Below are 14,294 nucleotides of genomic sequence, written 5' to 3' on the forward strand. Positions count from 1 at the left end.
CTTGATGAAACAGGTTCTGAGTTAGATGGATAATACTTATATTTCTGTGGTGACTACCCCTTGAGAATAGATCTACCACGACTCTATCATTACTTTCCATCATTAGATCGTCCAAGATCATTAGCTTAGCGCCGCTTGATGGCGGAATACTCTTCATGTCTGGTAGTCCTTCATGGAAGTTGACACCCAAAAGTTTTAAAGGCTCGTAGGAGGGCTGCCATTCCGCATAACACCAGATTATGTCGGAAAACGACACGTCAAACATTTCCTTTTGAAATTTTATAAGTTTACTTGTGAAACAGGTCTTGCCGCACGAGCTAGGTCCGGCAACTAACGCGCAGAACGGATGCTTCAATCGCAGGTCCATCTTAACGATTAAATGTCTAGCTGCTGCGTTTGCGCTTTTTATTGGTTATAAATACCACCATCTGATGTTCGTGCTCTCTAAATTCATGTAAAAAATATAATAAAAAAAGTTGGACTACTCTTGGTCGTACTCCTTGTTGGGAAGTTCTTAAGCCCATCCACCACGTCAAGGTGGTAGCCCACGGAGGGAAAAATTTTGTGGAAATGAAATTCGTATTCATATAAAGAAAGAAAGAAAGACTGGAAAATGTATAAGAAAAACTTATTTTTTGAGATTAAATAGAAGTGATACTGAAAGAGGAAGTAAATAAATTGTAGAGAAATAAGTATTCATACAGAAATAAAAGCAAAGGTTGATTAATTAATTAAGTTAAACTTCAAATACAGCAAACATTGAAAAATAAGCAAAGTATTGAGAGAGAAAAAAAAATTGAAGAGAGAGACGATATTGAGAGAAAAAAGCTGCGATTTTCAAGAATTAAGTTGGTCTTCTTACATGCTCTCTGTTCTTCGCTTTTTATACCCATATGGTAGGGTGTCGTAACCTTCTTCCCGCTTCCTCTTTGTATAGACAACTCTGAAGAGCTTCGTTTCAGCCCTTGTTGCAACATCGTGCTTAGCAGTTCGATAAATTCTGTTTTTGTAGGATATATTCCGGCCTGGAGCTCCGTCGAGGACCATTTCTTTTAAAGTATCAAAACAAACTACTCCATCGTTGGAAGCGTTTATGGTAATACCACGAACTTTACAAACACTCTTCTCGAACGTGGGATCGCGTTTTGATTTCACTATGTACGCATAGTTCTTGGGTCCTCCGGAGACAAACTCCGAAATGTAGCACCCCTCTCCAAGGGGAGAAATTTCGTCCGTCATGTCACCAAGGTAGTCCCCCACAGGCGGCGCCCATTCACCGGGACGCTGCGTGAAAACACAGGAATCAGTGTCGTGATATAAAACACGTCTATTTAGCTTCTCCAAGTACTTGTAGAGCTCCAGCCTTGCATGTGCCGTTGTATAGCACGCTAAGACTATGCTGCTACTGGGGGAGGGAGTGACGGCTTCGTCGACCTCTTCCCAATGGGCGTAGAGGACCTCGTCATTTACTTCAATCAGTCTTAACACTTCAGTATTGGGACTCGATAGAAGCGAGTATAGTTCGTCAACTTTTCTTACAACACTGGTACGAGTAAGATTATCCCGCTGCCCAAATTTTCCCCAAAAGGAATTCAAACAAAGCTTTGCTAGCGAACGCTTTCCTGGATTGTGTCCGATGTTGTTTCGCTCCAGAGTAATGCCTTCTCTCTCCAAAAACAAACTCAAGTACTGTTCCTTCTTCTCGTCCGTCGTGCACCAACCTGGCCATCCGCTCGCTTCCTGTTTAATTTTGAGAAACGAGTCTATGTAGTCGGAGAAGAGCCCTCCTTTTCCCGTTTCCCTAGAATACGCAGTGATTGAGTAGCTCCATACCTCGTGTATTTTTAGAACTCTATAGCCTAGAGCGACGGCTTTTTTCAGCTCATCAGACACCCAAGTACCCTTCAAGGCTCTATCGTCTTCAGAGTGCTCACACGATCCTTGTTCTTCACTCAATGCACACGAACGACAAAGGGGAAAAAACAGCTTCCCGTTGGCTTTCATCGGAAGAACGGGTAGATATAAATCAGAAGGGGGAAGCACATCACATTTCACTATCCCCTCAATGTCTGCTAAAGGAGGGCATTCATCACCTACATACACAGTTGGGTGACCAATAGGGTATGCCTTGTATTTGTTTACATACGGGTAGAGCGAACAGATATCAATGTATTTTATTTCCTCTCCCTCTGCCTCACATGCCTTATGATACAACCTCACTGCGTTCGTTCTCCCTCCGAAGAACGCGTCACGAGGGTTAAGAGGAGTGATTCTAAATAGTTGATTTTCTCTTACAAATGTATTTAGCTCAGAGTCACGCTCCAGTTCTCGTTGAAATTCGCACTCCCATTTCTGCGTCACTTTATAACCCCGCTCCTCTAAAAATTTAATTTTTCTCTCAGTGCTTTCATATCTCGAATTCATGGTCTCTGTGGATCTATTGTTCAAGGGTTCTTCTCTATTCTTGAAGCACTTGGGACATCCGTGGTAGAAACACCCATGGAATTCAAATATTTCCTCGCCGGTAGGTGTTTTCAGATGTCCGTCGACCTTTCTCCCCAGCACCTTTACCTCTCGTCCATTTGCCGCGTGACGTATGGATATTCCTCTCTTTCTCTCCTCAGTGAGAAGCCATTTGATAGCACTCAGAGACTGAATGTCGCCCCAGCGATAGCCACCAGGAGGAATAATGGCGATCTCCTCGCCCCTCAGATATTTCTTTCGAAAAACCCTCATACAAGCGCTGGCTATTGTAAGGGCCTCTCGGAAAGGATCCGTATCATTTAGGCATAGAAAGTCCCTTCGAAACTTGGCGCAAGACAGACGTAGAATATTCACATCTTGAATACAATAATTTTTAATTTCTTCCCTCATTTTGAAGACGTATTCCCCCGCAACCATCTCCTCGTACCATTTGTTAAATTTAGCGAGATCCTGCCGTGACATCCCTTCAACCCCGTAGTCCGCCGCCGGAGGCATTGGTCCTTCATAATCACTATTGTCTCTAGTGTTGAAGAAATGCGGGAAGTAGCCTTTCGCGAGGGAGTCCCCTAGCCCGAGGGCCGAGGGAATCTTAGACAGAGGCATGGGGAGGAAGTTTAAAGAGTCTATAAACTTTACCCCCTCATACTCGATGGACATCAGCTTGGCCCCATTACTTATTATTTTAGGCATCCAATTCATCTTCTCCACCATCGTCTTAGTAATGAAGTGACTGTCGTAGCCCTTTGCATAATGAGCTATGCAAATTATCTCCGTAAACCCCTTCTTACGCAGCGCCGAAATACTTCTCATGAAGTCAAGAACAGGATCGGATTCGTTGTATATTAATTCTCTCTCTCCGCAGACTGAGCATACTTCAAGAGACTCAATGTCAACACAGCTCGCACAGCTCTTTTGGGCGACCAGGAAATTCGGAGTATGAAGAAAATGTCCAGGCTTTCCAGGCATGGGAGTGTCCTGTCTGCATTCTATATCATAGAACACAAAAATGAATTTTGGTGGTGCGACCCTCTTTTTCACCACCACGGGGGACATGAAACACTTATCTCTGCCCTCATGTCTGCGCTTGCATGCGTGACAATATACTTCTCCACATATATGCTTTCCTTTGACGTGTGACAAGTTGTAGACCATCTGACATAGAGTGCAATATTTTATTATTTCGCAGGGAGATTTTCCATTTCCCTTCCTCCGCAGATGATTTGCAAAGCAGGCGTCGCCGTAAAATCTTCTCTTACAAACATCACAGGAAATGGACGGCAAGCAGTCATTGCACGGGGGAGATATCTTGCACCTGGGGCACTCAGACCTGCATCTGTGCTCGTACTGGTGATTATATCCTACTTTACAGGTCCGGCAGTAATAATCACAACTGAAAGCACCCGTGAGTGACGCTATATAGTTAAAATGTCGCTCCCCGTAAATCAAGTCTATGTGCTTACGAACACTTCCATCTGGGGCCGGCGTTGAGGGGCCTTCGAAGAGGACTTCGCGGCCTTTGCGATCACCGTAGACAGTGATTTTATACCCGTCTAGACAGTCCTGGAAAGCATTGAGCTGTTCGAGTCCTCCACCATTCTGCAGATCGATTCCATGTTCTTCACAAATAGCCGTAGCTCTTGTGGTTTGCAGTCCCCCTCCGCGCTTCACAGTCTTAAACGTCAGAGCGGTATCCTCATGACGCGAAATACCCACGCAGATAGCTCTTGCGAGACACAGGTTATCGCGATTAGCAATTACTACTATGGATTTCTTGGCGCTGCAGAATTCGTGGAACGTACATAAAAGGTTCTTATTTCGTCGACCCCCTATCGGCTGCTCTACGTAAGTAAAGATGACACGTAACACTCCATTTATTAAAAAATTCTCACTTGACTGGACAACTTTTTCAATCCTGTTGCAGATCACCTCCGCAGAAAATTGATCCACTCTCCGATAAGAGATGAAGATGGGATTTCCAGGGTTTTCAGAATTGCAAATGGATAATCCCGCCTTGCAATCCTCAGGGATTCCATTCCGCAGTTCCGAGATGAGGGCGTCCAAAGAGGACTGGAACCATGCTAAGGGATCCTCATTAGGCGGCGCTGGGCGTAGCACACAAGCAATTTCACGCCCTCTTAGACGGAAGTTTCTGAGATGGCTACGGTTTTCAGAGAGTACGACAAAGTATTTACTTTCACGTCGCCCTCCCATTTGTCTATTCGTAGGTAGCTCCACTAGAGGATCCATTAATCCTCCATCCACGACAGGATGATCCAATAGGCTCATGTAGCCTCCCGCGTTGTCTTCAAGAGATTCAGAAATAAGGTCTTGTGCTCCCCGCTGATGTTCAACAGATGGTTTCGCCAGCCCGTTTTCTTCGGGAGAACAATCCGAGCTCAATTCATTCATCACGCTAGCTGTCAGAGCGTCTGATGAGCTGGGTTGCATACACGGTCTATTTAACTCATTTGAGAGTGAGGAACTACTCCTCTGATCTTCGCGGGGGGTATTATCAGAGCTGGTGGCGCCACTGAACAATTCTCCAGTTAAAAAAGGAGGCGTTTCGTGGTGAAGGGGAAGGAATGAATTTTCTAAAGACTCTAGCGCTTGGGAGTCGATATTTAAAGGAGTTTCTTCGAATCCAGGTAGAACATGAGGAGAGAAAACATCCAATCCATGAAATTTATCCAAGTCGCTAGAGTGAGCAATATTTTCTTGTTGGTTAGAATTCACTCTTTCAAACTCTGAAGGTGGACGAGCTGTATTTGAAGAGCTTGATGAGCTAGAGGTGGAGTTGATGTTCTGCATTGACGATGTAGAGAATCCATCGTCCACAACCGGTAAGACAGAATCCGATGGCGGAGACACTGATTGATTAATCTCTTCTGCTGCTTGCGATTTCATCAAAAAGTCCACAAATCCACGATCAAGCGTGGGAAAAGGGGAGGCATTGCCTGGTGAAGCAGGTAACACCTGATGAGTCTCATTTTCCGCATTTGAACAATTAGGCGGGACGTTTAATGCCTTAGGGGCAATTGCAGTCGAAGCGGTCTGAGCTTTCTTCACATCTTGAATCATATTAATTAGATCGTCTACTCCCACTTCCTCCCCAAGCACAACCCTACGGTGCACCAAACCGTTCAAGGCACTGTTCAGAAGAGTTAAGTCTGTAAACGCTCCCGAACGATGGGCGCGAATTATTTCAGCGGCCGGCACGAATTCAAAAATTTTATCCATGATAATGATTTATCAACTCACTTCTTTTCCTGGCGATTCTGATGCGTTCCCCTCTGGAGATTCTGTTTTCAATTGGCTGCAACGTGTAGTCCCCACGAAAAGGTTGACAGCGCGGCGACTTCTCACTCTGGACCGACGTGTGATAAACTGGATAGCGAAATGTATAGACAGTCGACACACTGACTACGCCGCGACTTCTCACTCAGGATCGACGTGTGATAAGCAGGATAGCAAAGAGTATAGCCAACCGACACACGTAGCACACAGCAACTCTGGCCTCTAGACGCAACCACGAGACAAACAAGCGATAGAGCTCTACTCTCAGCCCTTTTAAGGGTATGTACTGGCATACCCCCACTCAAAAAAAAATTAAGGGGTGAGTTTCCTTCGAAACGCATGGGAAAATACATTCACTTTGGTCTCTTCAACATACATATTTCTCTCACTGACCATACCCTTCCCAGGGGTGAAGAACCCTTTTTACAAATCATAAGTAACTTTAGGAACACCTTAAGACAGTTAAACACCTTTCACCATCCTTCCCGCGATTTATAGTTTGTCAAACGAAATCTCTTTTTTCAAAATCGTTCAAGCCGTCGCGGGAAAATTCTTTGGACCCTCGAAAAAGCGGCAATGCAATAGTGGAGGGTCATCGACATAAGGCGCTAAACACAGCAGACCCTTTTCTCAACTCCCCCTTCACTCACATAACGTCGGCGCAGAACCTTACCGATCCGTGCCTGAAAGGCCACTGCAGAGCTGTTAAGAGGTGGCCGTCAAAAAATACGGAAAGGCATCCGCATTTAGACAATGCTTCCCAACTCCCTCCCTCCCTTTCTTTCACTTACGTACCTTCCCCCGCCTTTACTTCCCCACCTCTGGAAAAAGGGTTGCGAGTGGGTCTCAGTTGTCCCTCACCCGTCGGTCGGAAAGCACCCATCCACGTTCCACAACAGAGTCAATTATTGAAATGGACGACAAGTATGAGAAAATCACTCCTGAGGAAATTGAACGAGAGGTAAGCACTTTGGCATTTTTTTTTTCTTACGGTCATTGTTACCAATCATTGTATTCGATTTTCAACTCCCCGATTCCAGCACTGAAAACTTATAAATTCTTTATTTCAGATTCAAGCTGCCAACCTTTATAGCTGGGAAGATGACGATCACTCAGATTATGACGATCCACCATCCTCTATCAAGAACGACTTTCGATGCTCTACACCCGTTACAGCAAACAGAGAGTTTCCGGATGGCTTCTGGTCGCCGAATGGCGAGGTATTTGCGGCTGTAGGGAATACAGAGGAGATCAGCAGCACGGCGGAAACCGTAATCATCGACGCTGCAACGTATGATGATGATCATGATACAGAGGCCGAAATCCAAGACAGTCTGATACTTTCATTTGAACTATCAGAACCACTTTCCAGTGATTACTGTACGTGTGCCATTTGTGATACCCTCCCTTTTCAACCCTCGCCGAGGAGGGTCGCGCGGATTGTTGTAGTAACTTCCGTTATTAAATCCGCACCTGCAGTATTTCCTTCCTCCCTTAAACCAAGGGTGGTGGCTAATGCCAGCTCAGCTACTGAAGAAGTACTTTTTATGTTCTGAACTTTTCTTCTCTTAGATCTGTAACACGAAGAAGTAAAGTCTTTCTCGGGCCGCCCTAATGAGCCTAACAAAGCAATAATAGTAGGATATAGAGTGGTACATAAAATGCATTACATATGGAATAAGTATAGATATTCAGAAATTAAATTTACTTTAAAAGTTCAAAACATAACGTAAATATAATACATACCTGTTGCCTTTAAGGAACCAGGAAAGTATTGACGGACAGATTCAGGGATAATTATTGGCTTCGCGAGCCATTCCTTACTTCGCAATAAAAATCGTTTATTAATACGGCAACATTTGTTCCATAATTTTTCGTAATATAGCCAAAATTCCAACCTAAGAAATTCTCGGAGACCATCAACAGCTTCTTCATAGCTCTGGACATTCAGTCTCCGCGACAAAAAATCCAGTAAGAGTATTTTTTTCTCGCCTGATGTTTTACTCTTCATTTCTAATATTTTATTATGCAACTCAAAACGATTTATTTGACATGAATCCATTGCTACCCTAGAAAACAAATCAAAATGATAATTGCCATGATGACAATCTAAAAGTGATATAACACATTGTTTAAGAAGTCGGCAAACACACGTATATTTGGTATGGAAATTGGTAGAACTTACCTTAAAAATTTTCAAGCTGGAAAATCACAGTTCCGTACAACTCCGAGAATAGATAGTAATTATTAGTGATAATTCAATAAAGGTCGAACTAAATCACTGGGCTAGATGAATTTCAGAATTGCACTAGAGCACGACACGTCACTAGGGCAACAAACACGACCTTTCTTCACCGATTCCAAAATAAAACTGCAAGTTGACGTACGTCTTTGCCTTGAAATCCACCCCACCAATGAATTTACTATTAACTAACACACAAACAGACTTCCGAGTCACTTTTTTGCTTTTCAATACTATTGCCTTTTCGTAGGATCCCCAATTATAAAAAAAATACCACACACAGGAAGTACACCCGATGAGAATTTCAGCACACTGCCTGAAAGTACACCACATAGCTTGAATGACTCTAGTGGACTGAAGCTAGTGGTTTAGAAGGTCCCTCAAGAGACGAGAAAATATCTCGAAGGGGTCCTGATATACGCTGACTGTTTACATGGAATCCTATATTCGTTGATTGCTGTCCAGAAAAAAAAATGCAGAGCGAGGCACATGGCCCCTTCGCTAAGGACGCTAAGGACTAAAGACGCAGGCCAAACACACTTGGGGCTCGAGGTGACGACAAACAAGGAGGAGACAGAGAGAAGGCATTGAGCTTAGAAGATACCGTATCTCAAGCTAAAGTAGCTGACCGAGCTGAAGATTTAAGAGATCTGCTAGATTTTGGATGATGTTGAAGATGAGGACTCAGACATCAGTGACGACAGTTCATTCGGGGATTGAAAGTTGAATTACCGTTAATGAAAAAAGACAATGTAAAATCTCATAAAAATGCGAAGTAAAAGGTGAATTCCGAAGTATGTATCCTCTTTATATTCCTGTTCATAACTCTGCATTAAATTAATTCGTAAGATTTAGAGCTAATGATTGGTAATCCATTAATGCTACATTGTTTTTTTATTGAAATATTCCACTACGAATTTAAAAAAACAGGTTCCAAACTTTAAAAACGCAAGTGTTTGATTTCATAATGATTTTTGCATTAATCAAACGTGTTTCTTGTATGCTGTATCACGATGGATGAAAAGTGAAATTTGACAAATTCATTTTAACTCTTTATTTACCAATTTAATATAATATTTAATTATAAATTAAAGGATAAATCATTATCTTTTCTTTCTCCTTCAAACATTCTCCTAGTGTATGGTGATATCAAAGAGTAAAAACCCGTGTAGAAGGACCCTTTACATACCTTTGCCTTTAAAGGCCTTGCGTGGTCATAAAACGCCACTATCCGCGCGACCCTCCTCGGCGAGGGTTGAAAAGGGAGGGTAGTTACTGGTAAGGACAAAGAATATAGGTAGTTGCCTTTCCCAGAAGCTGTTTACTTCTCTCTTTATTTCGCATGCCAACTGAATCTCTTAACAATACTTCAATATCCGAAGCATACTTCGTGAACGTAGAATGGTACGGACAAAAATCTAACCCTTACCATCTTCACTAGAGTAATGCGTTACACGGTTAATCGATCGATCCATTATCTTGGTAATAGTGTTTAATGTCAATACTGACTATGTGCCATGCTTCAAATGGCGATTTTTAAGAAGCAATTCTGAAAAAAACTTGATAAATCGCCCGCAGTTACCAAGCCTCAGAGTCCCGCGTGGCGTAGCTCAGACTTGATGCGCGATCGAAAAATCGCTCTCATTTCCGTGGTCGCAAACTTTTTTCCAAGATTTCTTCGCAATATTCTTAACAAATGTCTACTTCACACTGTGATGTAAATTTCCCGATTACCATATTTCGTAAACGAAAGATAATGTCTACTTAATTTGAAATTTCACGCGAAAAATGGGTACGCCATTTTGTGTTGTAAAACTATGTAAATGTGAACCAAAATCTTCAAAAATCATGAACAATATAGCCAAAGCATCTTTTCAAAGGAATATTGTGTTTTTTATTCCATAAAAATCATAAAACTGCAACACCACCTGCTTAAGTTCAAAGATTTTCGGAGAAAAGCGAGTTCGCGCGAGTTTTTGAAAATTGGTCATGTTTGAGCTGCTGTATCTCAACAACGGATCAACATTATGAAAAATGGCATACAAATCCATAATCAACCATCATTTGTGAAAATTTGTGCCAAGTTTCAGGTCCCTAGCTCAAAAAAAGCCATTTTGGACTTTTGTCCGGCTTTTTCCGATTTCGGACCACTGTGCGTCGCGGGAAAATTCTTTGGACCCTCGAAAAAGCGGCAATGCAATAGTGGAGGGTCATCGACATAAGGCGCTAAACACAGCAGACCCTTTTCTCAACTCCCCCTTCACTCACATAACGTCGGCGCAGAACCTTACCGATCCGTGCCTGAAAGGCCACTGCAGAGCTGTTAAGAGGTGGCCGTCAAAAAATACGGAAAGGCATCCGCATTTAGACAATGCTTCCCAACTCCCTCCCTCCCTTTCTTTCACTTACGTACCTTCCCCCGCCTTTACTTCCCCACCTCTGGAAAAAGGGTTGCGAGTGGGTCTCAGTTGTCCCTCACCCGTCGGTCGGAAAGCACCCATCCACGTTCCACAACAGAGTCAATTATTGAAATGGACGACAAGTATGAGAAAATCACTCCTGAGGAAATTGAACGAGAGGTAAGCACTTTGGCATTTTTTTTTTCTTACGGTCATTGTTACCAATCATTGTATTCGATTTTCAACTCCCCGATTCCAGCACTGAAAACTTATAAATTCTTTATTTCAGATTCAAGCTGCCAACCTTTATAGCTGGGAAGATGACGATCACTCAGATTATGACGATCCACCATCCTCTATCAAGAACGACTTTCGATGCTCTACACCCGTTACAGCAAACAGAGAGTTTCCGGATGGCTTCTGGTCGCCGAATGGCGAGGTATTTGCGGCTGTAGGGAATACAGAGGAGATCAGCAGCACGGCGGAAACCGTAATCATCGACGCTGCAACGTATGATGATGATCATGATACAGAGGCCGAAATCCAAGACAGTCTGATACTTTCATTTGAACTATCAGAACCACTTTCCAGTGATTACTGTACGTGTGCCATTTGTGATAGCTGTGCCAAGAATATTGCGCGTGCTGTTGGTTCAAGTGACCATACCGACAGAAAAATCTCAAATTGCCGTGAGTGTAAGTGTGTGACATGCAAAACATGCCTTAACCTGGCTTTTCACGAAGTAGTTTCAAACTATAGAGACATTTTACAGAGCAGAGAAGAAGTGACTATAGAATCAGGATTTTATTTAAATGTTTAAATGTAAAAAAAATAAATAAATAAATAAATTATAAAATGAAATCTCTGCCTTTCCTTCCATTCACCTGGCCGGCGCTCACATTTCTTATCATCTGCGTGGTTGCAATACCTGTATTGGTTGATATGGATCATATTAAGGTTTGTTTGGGGTAGCAGGAGGAAGTGAGGGCACGGATTTATAGAACGAGTCTTTCGCCATTTCCAAACTAACCGTTGGTTACATAAAAATTCCCAAGTTGTCCGAAGACACTTTAATTACTAAAATAGGGCTGGGCTTGTGACGAGGGAGGGTATGGTACAAAGTCTAATGCATTGTCCTATAGGAAGGAGTCGCTAGGGTCCCAAGAAGGGTTGGAGAGACAGGTCATCGAACCCCTGTTCCACAGAGAGAAGGGGTAAGTGGTTACATAAGAATTTCCAAGATGTCCGAAGACACTTTAATTACGAATATACGACAACGTTAAAGTGAAAATACTTGACGCGGCACTTCTCATTCGTAAAGTGAAAATAAGCCCATCGGTGTTAATAGGGCACAGTCGCGCTCTAGAAAACCAAGAAGGGTTGGAAAGGCAGGTCATCGAACCCCTGTTCCACAGAGAGAAGGGGTAAGTGGTTACATAAGAATTTCCAAAATCTCCGAAGACACTTTAATTACTAAACTAGAGTTGGGCTTGTGACGAGGGAGGGTATGCACAAAGGCTATTGCTTGTCCCATAGGCAAGAGTCGCTAGGGTCCCAAGAAGGGTTGGAAAGGCAGGTCATCGAACCCCTGTTCCACAGAGAGAAGGGGTAAGTGGTTACATAAGAATTTCCAAAATCTCCGAAGACATTTTAATTACTAAACTAGAGCTGGGCTTGTGACGAGGGAGGGTATGGCAAAAAGGCTATTGTTTGTCCTATAGGCAAGAGTCGCTAGGGTCCCAAGAAGGGTTGGAAAGGCAGGTCATCGAACCCCTGTTCCACAGAGAGAAGGGGTAAGTGGTTACATAAGAATTTCCAAGATGTCCGAAGACACTTTAATTACTAAACTAGGGCAGGGTTTGTGACGAAGGAGAGCATGGCACAAAGGCTATTGTTTGTCCTACAGGCAAGAGTCGCTAGGGTCCCAAGAAGGGTTGGAAAGGCAGGTCAACGAACCCCTGTTCCACAGAGAGAAGGGGTAAGTGGTTACATAAGAATTTCCAAGATGTCCGAAGACACTTTAATTACTAAACTAGGGCAGGGTTTGTGACGAGGGAGGGTATGCACAAAGGCTATTGCTTGTCCCATAGGCAAGAGTCGCTAGGGTCCCAAGAAGGGTTAGAAAGGCAGGTCATCGAACCCCTGTTCCTCCAGAGGGGTTAGGGGTATGCCAAGGGACGGGGGGGTTGGTCCGACAAGGGGGTGGAGGTGGGGGTGGGTCAGGGGGAAGGAGGTGGGGGTGGGTCCTGCGAAAGGAAGGAGGTGGGGGTGGGTTCGACGAGGGGGAAGGAGGTGGGGTGGGTCAGGAGGTGCCAGAATTATAGAACATGAGGTCATTGACCCGTGTTCCAAAGTCCCGGGGTTAGTAGTAACGTGCCTAAAAATGTTACATCACCCATTTCGTGATAAAAACACATATCACACTCTGATAAAAATACACATCGCCACTTTATTACTTTTCCGCTTTGAACATAGACTTAGGGCTGGGCGATTACTCATGTACCGCATGGAGCTAACAAAATTAATATTATCAAGGTTCCATTATGCTCAGCTGAAATAAAAATCGGACAGTTGCCAAGACTTCTGGCTCATAACTTCAGAAACGAATATATCAAGGATGTTTTGCAAGGTGCTGAAGGATATATTAGGACCATCCATTTTTTTTTGCTTCGTAGAGAAAGATGATAAAATTTCGCAAAAGATGAGAAAACATATTATGCCGATGTCTCCAACGGATGCCTAAAAACTAGAAATAGTGCTGCCAAATATTATAACTCAATTGCTGTGCACGTCTCCTATGACTACGTGCACTATCAAATGATCTTTCTCCACCTTACACCGATGTAATACACATCTTCGCAGCAGAATGATAGAATGTGTTAGAATATAGATAGATAGAAAGCAGAGTGTTCGAATGGACTGGCTATAATGCATATCCATCAAGATATGGAGTCAAAAATTAACGTTAACGAAGTACTATTGGAAATCTTCAGAGGGAGCCATAAAAAACTGTCATTATTATATATGATGTAACTTAGTAATATTTTCATAATAATAACTATTATACTAAAAAAAAAGAGTACTTACCTAAATTTCGTACAGTTATTGTTGTATTCAATAGTTGTTTTGAATACCAAATATGAGACGACCGCCTATCAGACCCTTGTATCAAAGATTATATACTCTAGCTTGTATCCTCCCCCAAGATAAAAATCCTAGACCCGCCCTGGCATGAGATCACTATACCGTTCTCGATGTTTACCAGAAAAATAGAAGGAATGTTATGTTTATAATTTTTAAATACAATACCAATTCACTATTGATCTCCCACTTCCGTTCCGTTATTTCCGTTTTACTACTTTCTCAACAGTTTTTCTAAGAACAGGTCTATATACCTACCACACGCTTACCCATCTTCCCGTTTAATGCTAGAGCTATCCCTAATTTACTTTCCTTCTCGCCACTAATATAACCCTCCACCCATCAGTAGTCTCCACAATCTTTCCACTTCACTTCGCATCAGTGGCGGATACAGATGGGGGCGCAAAGGGCTTGCTCCCCCCCCCCCTTTGCGGGGCCGCCCGTATTGCCAGGCATTGCAGAACCACAATTATAACTTTTTTTATGTCATAAGATGGGATTGCCTGGTATATGTGTGTAATATATTTTATTAAAATTGTCTTTAACTCTGCATGTGACTTGATTATTTTTTTATTACGATAAAAGTAAAGGTAACTCAAGATATATTTTGCGCCCCCCCCCCTCGAGTTTTTTCTGTATCTGCTACTGCTTCGCATAATCATAGGTATCTATCATCCTTTTCTCCATTTCCCTTTTGATGTACAGGTAAAAGGTCCCAGTATTCTAACTTCCCC

General features: G+C 42.9%; 2 protein-coding genes across 2 annotated transcripts; both read left to right on the plus strand.

The window, feature by feature from the left end:
* Positions 1-6,656: 6,656 nt before the first annotated feature.
* LOC124161410 lies at positions 6,657-7,334 on the plus strand. The gene is made up of 2 exons (XM_046537727.1): positions 6,657-6,739; positions 6,849-7,334. Exons 1-2 carry the CDS (start codon positions 6,692-6,694, stop codon positions 7,332-7,334), a joined length of 534 nt encoding a protein of 177 aa, XP_046393683.1. The 5' UTR covers positions 6,657-6,691.
* A 2,816-nt stretch (positions 7,335-10,150) lies between these two features.
* On the plus strand, positions 10,151-11,239 carry LOC124161411. The gene is made up of 2 exons (XM_046537728.1): positions 10,151-10,599; positions 10,709-11,239. Exons 1-2 carry the CDS (start codon positions 10,552-10,554, stop codon positions 11,237-11,239), a joined length of 579 nt encoding a protein of 192 aa, XP_046393684.1. The 5' UTR covers positions 10,151-10,551.
* The last annotated feature ends 3,055 nt before the right edge of the window (positions 11,240-14,294 follow it).

The sequence above is a fragment of the Ischnura elegans genome, chromosome 6 (genome assembly GCF_921293095.1).
Source record: "Ischnura elegans chromosome 6, ioIscEleg1.1, whole genome shotgun sequence".
Classification (NCBI taxonomy): Eukaryota; Metazoa; Arthropoda; class Insecta; order Odonata; family Coenagrionidae; genus Ischnura; species Ischnura elegans.

Excerpts from the sequence above, each read along its gene's own strand:
- LOC124161410 (XM_046537727.1), top strand. The coding sequence starts at position 6,692 with ATGGACGACAAGTATGAGAAAATCACTCCTGAGGAAATTGAACGAGAG. Across the intron at positions 6,740-6,848 it reads CTGAGGAAATTGAACGAGAG|ATTCAAGCTGCCAACCTTTA; the intron begins GTAAGCACTTTG and ends TCTTTATTTCAG.
- LOC124161411 (XM_046537728.1), top strand. The coding sequence starts at position 10,552 with ATGGACGACAAGTATGAGAAAATCACTCCTGAGGAAATTGAACGAGAG. Across the intron at positions 10,600-10,708 it reads CTGAGGAAATTGAACGAGAG|ATTCAAGCTGCCAACCTTTA; the intron begins GTAAGCACTTTG and ends TCTTTATTTCAG.